This window comes from Chaetura pelagica, unplaced genomic scaffold (genome assembly GCF_000747805.2).
Source record: "Chaetura pelagica isolate M959 unplaced genomic scaffold, ChaPel_1.0 scaffold757, whole genome shotgun sequence".
In the NCBI taxonomy this organism is placed as follows: Eukaryota; Metazoa; Chordata; class Aves; order Apodiformes; family Apodidae; genus Chaetura; species Chaetura pelagica.
This window is the reverse complement of record NW_009970727.1, coordinates 245,229-255,458: the sequence shown is the minus strand read 5'-3', so window position 1 is coordinate 255,458 and position 10,230 is coordinate 245,229. Positions and strand designations below refer to the sequence as shown.

The 10,230-nt window shown below is 57.5% G+C and overlaps 1 protein-coding gene across 1 annotated transcript; it reads left to right on the top strand.

The window, feature by feature from the left end:
- The first annotated feature begins 157 nt into the window (after positions 1 to 157).
- MDFI (MyoD family inhibitor) lies at positions 158 to 3,834 on the top strand. The gene is made up of 3 exons (XM_010007108.1): positions 158 to 200; positions 2,920 to 3,174; positions 3,578 to 3,834. The coding sequence occupies exons 1-3, from the start codon at positions 158 to 160 to the stop codon at positions 3,832 to 3,834; spliced, it is 555 nt and encodes a 184-aa protein (XP_010005410.1).
- Positions 3,835 to 10,230: the final 6,396 nt, after the last annotated feature.

Below are 10,230 nucleotides of genomic sequence, written 5' to 3'. Positions count from 1 at the left end.
CTCTTAGGTGTGAAACGCCAAAAGAAGGAGGCTGGTGGTGGAGGAGGGTGATATCCCCCCCTTGCAAAGCTCATCCTTGGAGCTGGGGGGCCAGGTGGATCCTGCCTGGGGAAGGATGAATCTGTAGGGCTGCTCCGGGGATGGCTGCCATCCCGTCATGCTCTACCTCGTCCCCACACCCAGCTGGTTTGCCAAGGATGGTGGGAGCCTTCTGCCACCTGAGCCGAGAGCAGGAGCGCCCGTCCCACGTCCCACAGAGCCCTCGGGTGCCACCAATGTGTGGGACAGCCACTGCCACCACCAGGGCTGCCCCAGGACAGTGCTCTGCTTTACACAAGGGTGTCATGGAGCATCCTCCCCCCGGCCCAGAGACATCTCCAAGTTCAGAGCCTTGCTCCCTGCTGGGAACCCACCGGGAGATGCTGAAGCCTTTAGCCAGGCTGTGTGATCCCGTGCCATGGGACACATCCTGCCAGCCCCCACCCCTCCTTGGTGCTGACATCAGCAGCCAAGTGCAATACACACAGCCCCCTCCCCTCCCTATTTTGCCAGCTGGGAAGAAGCTTTTCCTCCACCAGTCCCTGCCAGCAGGGTTGGAAGCAGGGGCCAGGGCAGCCATCCTGGATGGAGAGAGCCTGGAGCTGTGCTGAGATGTTACTGACCCTCCATGGGTCCCAGGGGGGGTGATGGGTTCGTTGGTGCCAAATGACCCCCAGCAGTTGTTGGCCCCTGTCCCATCACCCTGGGGACAGGGCTCGTGGCTGGGTAGGGGTGGAAAACACCCCATTGAAGGGCTGGGGAGAAGGGGATGAAAGTGTTATGGTATTTTATTATTAATTTTTTTTGTTGTTCCTTTCATTTGTTACTGTAAATAAAGGTCTTTCTTCATTTCTGACCAGCAGCTGCTGCATCCCATGCTCCACAGGGCACTCCCAGGGGGTTTGCTACTCACAGCTGCACAATGTCCCCATCCCTACATCTGCACCCCCTGTCCTGCTCCCAGCTCTGGGGGCTCCTTTGGCTCTGGGGACTTGGGACAGCTCAATGACAGCCCCAGCCTGCCCCTGCTTTGGTTCTCGTGCCAGGAGGGGAAATGCAAGAGTCTCCCTGTCCTTCTAACAGGTTGATGTCCCAGTGTCCTGCAGCCTGGCTGGGGTCCCCAGCCATGGGACAAGCCCTGGCCCCCTTGCACCACTGTCCCCTGCTCCTCCCAGGGCTCTGCCCTGCAGCAGAACCCACGAGCTGCTTCATCTGCCCCAGGGACATGACTTCCCTAATGGAGAAGAACAAATGATGTTAATTCCCTGCTGCAGGGCTGAGGAATGCAGCGGAATGGAGAAGGCCAAAGGGAGCGAGTTGCAGGCTGCTGCAAACCTCTTGAGAAACTCAGTGCTCAGCACTGCACTTTGCTGCCCTTGGACACTGCCAGGCCAGGCTGCTTTGGGCATCCTCAGGGCACTGTGGTCACCTTCCAGCGTGGTGCTACTCGAGCAGTCAAGACCACAGGAGAAGGGTGCATGGGAAGCCAACACCCCCCAGGAGGTGGTTGATGGGGTTTTTTTTTGAGTGGTGGGGGGGGAACACATCCCATTTTATCCAAGATTTGTTTTCCATTTCTCCTCTCTGCCTTTCCCCCACCCCTCCTGCTTCCAGCCTGCTCTTCCCGCTCAGCTCCAGTTATTTTAAGTCCCTTTCCCAGTGCAGGTCAAGGATGCAGCATTTCACCCAAGCCCCCGCGCTCTGAGCCCGGCTCCCCCTGGCACAGCTGGACCCTTGTGGGTTCTTTAACCTCCACCTATTTTATTTTTTTGCCAGAGAGGGAGGGAGCAGGACAGGGACCGTCTGTGCCCCCTCCCTCCTGGCGCTGTCCCCTGCCCCCCAGGGCTGCAGAAAGCAGCTCCTGTTCCCAGCAGCCAGAGGTGCCTTTGCCCTCGAGCCTCTCGCCTGAATCATCCCTTGTTTCCTGCTGCGGGAGGGGAAAACCAACACTTGGCGGGCAGGAGTTTATTTGTGGATTCAACTGGCATCGCTGCCGGGGGGAGGGACGCTCGATCCCCCTCCCCACTGCTGGGTTCCCAGAGCTGTCCCCACCACCGGACCCAGTGCTGGGCAGGAGTGCTGGGCTGAGCCGTGTCCTGGTTCCTGCAGCTTCCCGGCAGGATTCGGGGCCACTGGACTCTCAGGGCTGCAGCGTCTGGGGGCTGGAGGGAGGCACAGACAGAGCAGATATGATTTATTTTCTTCCTCCTGCAGAAAAGTTCAGCCAGAGGCTGGGGAGCCCTTTAATCAAGCGGCCAATTCATGCGGTCCTGGGGAGATGAGTAGCCTGGCTTTCTGGTGGCACTTCATCTTCTCTGGCTCTATGGAGGGTGATGGGGATGGCCTGGAGCTCCATCCAGCAGTGCTGTGTCCTGGGCTGGTGGGAGGACAGTGGCTCACAGGATGATGGCTCTCAGCTGGAAGCAGCCACAGGCTCTTCTCACCCAGCTCGAGGCAAGGATGCCTCACTGTGCCTCTGCACCAACTGCACTTGACCTTTCTGGCTTCAGCCATCCTGCCTGTGCCAGCAGTGCTGGAACCCCAGGGGTCCTCCTCCTCCATGTCCTCTGCTGAGATTTGGCAGTTGCAGAGCATCCTTTACAACAAGTCTTTATTTATTGCTCTGTTTTCATCCCTCCCTCTCTCTGGAGCCTTTGCCCTTCCCTCCAGCCACCTGTTCTCCTGCACCTCCTTTGCCACCTCCACCCTCTTGGACCGGGCATCTGTTACCATCACTTCATCCTCCCGGGAGGCCACCCTGTATCCAGCTGGGAACCAGCTTCCCATGCAGTGACAGGGGAGGGGCCACAGATTTCCCCCCCAGCAGGGCACTGCAGTGGGGCTCGGGGCAGGGGGATAACGTGCTGTTCTCTCCCCCAGGCCAGCCCCAGGTGCGAGCAGCCCCCCAGTCCCCCAGCCCTTCCACCCACCTGCTGCAGAACGGGGCCGGGCGGGGGCTGGATCCAGGAGGTGCCAACAGGGAGGCTGGGAACGGGGTCTTCCGCCCCCTCCCCAGCGCTGCGAAGCCCCCCCGCAAGCTGCAGTCACACCACTCCATCAACAGCCAGAGCAGCAAGAAGAGCAAGGGCAGCTCCAAGTCAGCCTCATCCCACATCCCTATTGAGGCACAAGAAGGTACTGGCTCTCCTAGGGGTGGGTCTTATTCCTGCCATTCTTATCCAGCTCCACATCCCTTGGGGTCTCTCCTGTACCCTTCTTCTAGCCCTCTGGGACCCTCAGATCTGGGTGCCAGCCAAGCTCCTCTCCTTGCAGCCTTCTGCAGGGTGGGTGCTGAAGGGGGTCATCACGTCTTCCAAAACTGGTCTTTCTTGGGGTCTGGGCATGTCCCTGGGCATTGAGGGGGGGCCCCTGGAGCAGTGCCTGACTCCCAGCCCCTCTTCCCATCCCTTCCATTCATTCCCAAGGGAGGATTTCCACCTTTTCTGGGGCTGAGCATCCGTCAGGCACAGCCTCACCCAGCCTGCCCGCGGATGCCGGTGTCCCCCTCCCTGCCCACTCTCTGCCTGTTCCTCCTCAGACTGCTGCGTCCACTGCATCCTCTCCTGCCTCTTCTGCGAGTTCCTGACCCTCTGCAACATCGTGCTGGACTGTGCCACCTGCGGCTCCTGCACCTCCGAGGATTCCTGCATCTGCTGCTGCTGCTGCAACTCGGGCGAGTGCGCCGACTGCGACCTGCCCTGCGACATGGACTGCGGCATCATCGACGCCTGCTGCGAGTCGGCCGACTGCCTGGAGATCTGCATGGAGTGCTGCGGGCTCTGCTTCTCCTCCTGAGGGGCTGCACCCAGGGGGGGACACCAGCAGTGGGTCCCCCCCAGCCCATCCCGTCCAGCCCAAGCCGCTGGAGGGGACTCTTAGGTGTGAAACGCCAAAAGAAGGAGGCTGGTGGTGGAGGAGGGTGATATCCCCCCCTTGCAAAGCTCATCCTTGGAGCTGGGGGGCCAGGTGGATCCTGCCTGGGGAAGGATGAATCTGTAGGGCTGCTCCGGGGATGGCTGCCATCCCATCATGCTCTACCTCATCCCCACACCCAGCTGGTTTTCCAAGGATGGTGGGAGCCTTCTGCCACCTGAGCCGAGAGCAGGAGCGCCCGTCCCACGTCCCACAGAGCCCTCGGGTGCCACCAATGTGTGGGACAGCCACTGCCACCACCAGGGCTGCCCCAGGACAGTGCTCTGCTTTACACAAGGGTGTCATGGAGCATCCTCCCCCCGGCCCAGAGACATCTCCAAGTTCAGAGCCTTGCTCCCTGCTGGGAACCCACCGGGAGATGCTGAAGCCTTTAGCCAGGCTGTGTGATCCCGTGCCATGGGACACATCCTGCCAGCCCCCACCCCTCCTTGGTGCTGACATCAGCAGCCAAGTGCAATACACACAGCCCCCTCCCCTCCCTATTTTGCCAGCTGGGAAGAAGCTTTTCCTCCACCAGTCCCTGCCAGCAGGGTTGGAAGCAGGGACCAGGGCAGCCATCCTGGATGGAGAGAGCCTGGAGCTGTGCTGAGATGTTACTGACCCTCCATGGGTCCCAGGGGGGGTGATGGGTTCGTTGGTGCCAAATGACCCCCAGCAGTTGTTGGCCCCTGTCCCATCACCCTGGGGACAGGACTCGTGGCTGGGTAGGGGTGGAAAACACCCCATTGAAGGGCTGGGGAGAAGGGGATGAAAGTGTTATGGTATTTTATTATTAATTTTTTTTGTTGTTCCTTTCATTTGTTACTGTAAATAAAGGTCTTTCTTCATTTCTGACCAGCAGCTGCTGCATCCCATGCTCCACAGGGCACTCCCAGGGGGTTTGCTACTCACAGCTGCACAATGTCCCCATCCCTACATCTGCACCCCCTGTCCTGCTCCCAGCTCTGGGGGCTCCTTTGGCTCTGGGGACTTGGGACAGCTCAATGACAGCCCCAGCCTGCCCCTGCTTTGGTTCTCGTGCCAGGAGGGGAAATGCAAGAGTCTCCCTGTCCTTCTAACAGGTTGATGTCCCAGTGTCCTGCAGCCTGGCTGGGGTCCCCAGCCATGGGACAAGCCCTGACCCCCTTGCACCACTGTCCCCTGCTCCTCCCAGGGCTCTGCCCTGCAGCAGAACCCACGAGCTGCTTCATCTGCCCCAGGGACATGACTTCCCTAATGGAGAAGAACAAATGATGTTAATTCCCTGCTGCAGGGCTTGGGGGGGGGGGGGGGGGGGCTGGCCTCCTGGCTGCCCAGGTTTGGTGTGAGGCTCTAGAAGCTGGCAGCCCCCCTGAATTTGGGGTGCCTGGCTGTTCCTGCTGCTGTGGGACTACCAGCTATGCCATGCCACCCCGTGCCAGGCCATGCCAAGCAGGCTGAGGACCACAGCTCCCCTCTGGAGTCTCACAGTCCCTCGGGGTCTGGGCCGGGGCGGTGAGGCTGCTGCCAGGGCTGAAGTTGAAGGAAGAGGGAAAAACACTTAAAAATCGAGGCCAAATGGGTCAGTTGGTCACAGCGACACAGGCTGGTTTGGGATCTGGGCTGCCTGCCCTCTGGAGCTGCTGCTCAGCTGTGAAACCTATTTTTAGTGGTGAGCTAAAGGCAGTCGGAGCCCGGCGAGGCACAAGTGCACGGAGGGGAAGAGGATGATGCAGGCAGCCTTCTTCCATCCCCTGCATGGCAGGATGGGTTGGGGTGGTGGATCTGGGCTTTGAGCCCTCACTCTGGCACAGGCACCCAGGCTGAGCCCTGGAGCTGAGCCTGGGGGGGGATGCACATCAGTGCCCACCCGGGATGGATGGGGCCCCATCCAGCCCTCGCAGGGTCTGGGGAAGCTTTTCCACAGGCTCTGGCTGAGGTTTTGCTCCAAATCCTTTGCATCTTTGGCAAGGAGGGATGGAGGCTCTGGGCAGTCGGAGCCCGGCCTCACTTGTGGTGCTAATTAGGGAGGTTGGAGCTGGCAGGGCTGCACTGCCTGAGCTGCTTAATGGGGAACAGATTCCCCCAGTGCAGGAGGGTCCTGTGGGCTGCCTGTGCCGTGTGTGTTTGTGTCCCAGCATGGGAAGGGGGTGACGTGCACCCTAGGCACCCAGCCCTCCCTTTGCCCTGGCATCAAACACCCTTTTAATGCTGCTTCCAAGGGACCAGGTCCTGGTGCAGCAGCTCTGTCCACTCATCTCAGCTTGAAACTCGATGGGACAGCAGAGGGGGAGGCAGGGAGCAGAGCTGGGCTCTTCGCTGAGCGTGCTGTGCTGCTGCTGTATGTGATGGTCACGCCTACAGATGTACTTTCCTGACAGCTGCCTTCAAAAAAAAATGCAAATAAAATAGCAGTTGCTATTGCAGGGCTACCCAAAGTGCAGCTCAGCCCTGCAGGGTTTTGGCACTGCCAAAGCCAGACACTTTTTTAACCCAAGCCTAGGGGACATTCACTGCCTTGAGCTGTGCTGGCTGCTCTGTTCATGTCCCAGGTGCTCCTGAACATCACTGATATGGTTCTGCTGGACCAAAGCAAGGAATGATAGGCCAGAGCAGGGAATGCTGGACCAGAGCAACTGAAATCCTTGGAAAGGGCTTGAAAAGCAAAGTTCAAGTCTTCCTCTGGATTCAAGCAGATGCTGCCCATCCACCTTGCAAACCACCTGGGAAGGCAAGAGTTAAACCCTCCTGCCTGGGAATTAATTAACAGCAGATGTGCTCTGTTTTAACTAATTAATCTCCTGCCAGCACTCGGTTTTATGGTTCTCTCAGAGCCAGGAGCTGCAGCACAGTGCCCACCCCATGCTGGCCCTGCAGGCTGGGCTTTACTGGGCACCCTGGGCTCACCTGCCCTCCTTCCCCAGCCCTGCTGGCTCTTCGTTATCTAAATGAAACAATTCAGTGGAAGGGACTAAAACTCATTTAAAAGCCCAGTTTTTTAAAGAAGCTAGTATTGCTCTGTTGTTGCTGTTTTAAAGCTGCTTAGTGGTAAAGTCCCCCAGGAGTGACATGCATCTGTTTTGTCACCCCAGGGGAAGCAGTGCATGATCCCAGCTGGTGCTGCTCCTCTGATACATTCTGCTGGTGAGTTACTATGGACAGGACATTGGGTGTATTAATGACAGGAGCTTATTGTTTTATTACTAACATCCTACTAGGGCTGTGCTGCCATGCTGAGCATGTCCAGAGTGGCAAGGTGTGCAACACCAGGCTGGGAACTGCAGGAGCTGCGGCAGGTCGGTGAGGAACTCATCTGCTTTGGGATTGGCTCTCCCCATCACCATGAGGTTTCTGGGCACCCTTTTTCCCCCTGTGCTGCAGGAAGATGCTGCACAGAGTGAGCCCCATATCCAAGCAGCTTGGATGTGCCCCTGCTCCTGTGGTAGGGAATTGCTTTCAGCAGCCTGAGCTATTTCTGTCCACAATCACGATCAATAAGGCGAGTGAGAAGGTTTTTATTTTCCACTCCAAATACTTTCTTCATCCTGTTTCCTCCCAGTTCACACGGCAGACTGGGGAGTGCTCCAGCAAGGAGGCCCACAAAGCTGCCTTCTCCTCCTCCTCCTCACTGTTGATGCAGTCCCTGGCTGTCTCCAGCTTCTGTTCCCACTCCTACTTCATGAAACCCTTCTAACTCCCTGTGATCCAAGGGGCAGGTTTTGCTGGGGGAGGGTGAGAGAAAGGCATGGCACACGTGTGTGCTCTCACACACACACACACGAAAACGCTTTCAGAGCCAAAGGGAAAAAAAATAAAACTAGGTCTTTGGAAGGCCCAGCAGCTCATGTAATCCCAGGTTCTGCTGGGCTGCCTCTGCAGAGCGTGGGGATGGGGGACGGGCCGGGGGAGGCGGCTGCAGTCTATTAAACTTCCTTTGAGAACCTGCCAGGCTGACAACAGCTGGAAGGAATTAACATTGTGGGTCCACCAGCTCCTCTCCTCACTTTCACCCTGCCCCAAAAAACCCGCCTGAGGCCGCAGGCCCAGCAGCATCACTTTTTCCCACTCTTTGGGCAGGATCTGGTACGAGCTGATTTCTCCTTTGATCCCGAACCTGCCAGAAGCGTGAGCAGCTGATGATGGAAAAATCCCAGTGCCTGTGCTGGCACAAGCAACTGGTTTGGGTCCCTTGTGTCCTTGAGGGCTGGGACCGAGGTGGGGTGTCACAATGGCACTGCAAGGTGGCTTCAAGCCATCTCACACCTCTCAGCCTCCTGCACAAGAGCCAGCACTGTCCAGGAAGGAAAAATATCCCCAGGCTTCCAACTGCACAGCTGCCCCACGTGCCTGCAGGATGCAGGAGAGGGTTTGTTGGCTTCTGAAACCACACCTGCTGCCAGCAGGCCCATGTTTGCTGTCACTTTGGGGTGTCCCCATGTCCCTCTCTGAGAGGGACCCTCGGAGTTGCCCGTCCCCTGGTTATGGGGGCCCATGTGCCATGGGGCAGGGGGAGAGCAGCTCCCCAGCTCCAGGAGGAAGCTGAGCATGACCAGAAAGGCCAGACCCCTGGGTGCTGCCATCCTGGCACTCCCAGCACTCCCTTGCAGCAGGAGCTTGACAGCAGCCAGGTCAGGGGGAGCGGGGTGGGACAGTTCTGTGCTGCTGTTGCCAGCAGAGATTACCCAGAAAGTTCTGGTGTCTCCAGGGAAGGGGCTGCAGAAGCCGCCTGAGCTCGGCGATAGCTGAAGCAGTGCAGAGCTGGCAAATGCTGGAGGGTTTTGCTGCCAAAGGGCAAGTTGCCTGAAAGCGCCGGCTCCTCCAGCCAGCCCCAGGGGCTGGGACCCAAACGGAGCCCAGAGATCCCCACGTTCTGCCTTGCTACCAAGTTGGAGAAGGAAAATGCAGAAATGCTGGTGTTAACCCTCTCCTGGGTGCCTGGGGAGGAGCTGAGGAGCCTGGTGAGCTCCTCACCCTCATGCACTGCCAGAGACCTGGGCACGTGGGGGCTTTGTCCCCAGATAAACACCAAGGCCCCCAAGAGACACAACAAGGGACAAAGCCAGGATGTGCAGGACATCTGGAGTGGCCCCTGGGGTCATATACATGTGTATACACACATATATATATACACAACCAGGCTTGATTTAATGCAACCCCTTCACCCTTCTGCTCAGAGGCAGAAAAACAAGGGTGAAGCCCAGCTGGGCAGACACACAGACCCCATCTTTCCCTGGTGGGTGTTTTCCCTTTCCCAAGCTCATCCCAGAGCTCAGCATCACCGTGGGCTCCAACCAAAGGTGCCTTCAGCTCGCGGGCAATGCTGGGCTCAGGACAGAGCCAGTGGCTGGAAGGAGCGGGTGGATCAGGCTCTGCAGGGAGCAGATGACTTTTCCAGCATTAAAGAGGTCAGGAAAACACGAGGGAGAAACAACCTCTTCAGAGGGGTTGATGAGGGGCTTGGTGTGTGGTCTGGACACCCAGGAAAAGCGTGGCAGCCCTGGCTGGGCATGGAAGGGCCAGATCCTGGCCTAGCAGCTCCGTGCTCTAATGCACCACCAGCAGAAGGTCTAATTACATCTGCTGGGCTAATTACATCCTCTGGGCTCCTACTTATGAGTTCCACTCTAGATGTTCTGTGCATGCAGAGCAGGGGCCTGAACTAGGAAATGTGGCTAATAAAATTGAGCAGCTTTACTTTTGTTTTAGTAACATATCTTCCACTTTTAACACCTTTATGGCCACTGTATTTCATCTATGGAGCTGATACAAACTCTACCAGCTCAAGCACCTCCCTATTTTCCTGCTACCAAAAGCTGCAGTCCATTGCATGAGTGGCTTTCAAGTGTCACCTTGTCCCTCTTGGCCATGAGATGCTGAGGGCTGGCACAGGATGTCAAGGCTCCAAGCTGCCCCAGCAGCACAGAGATACCTGCCTTGCAGAGCAGGCAGAGCCTTTTCCACGTGGCTCGTCAGGAAGAGGTGCCTCATAAACCCAAATAGTGATTTCCTGCTGCAGTTGGTGGGAGTTGTTTTCTTTAAAAATGCAGCTGAAACCAGAGAGGAGATGGAGTTAGCTTAAATATCTGGGAGCTGGGGAGTTGGCTGTGTGTGAGAGACAGTGCCAGCAGCCAACACACACACACACATATATATATATCCAGGCACCCACCAGGGATGCCAACATTTGAAAGCCATTAACAGGAATATTTTGGGAGGAAAAATTCAGCCCTACCTTTAACCCCACTCAGAAACAGGCTGAACAGCCCCGGTGAGTTATAGACTGAAAAAAAGTGGCACCAT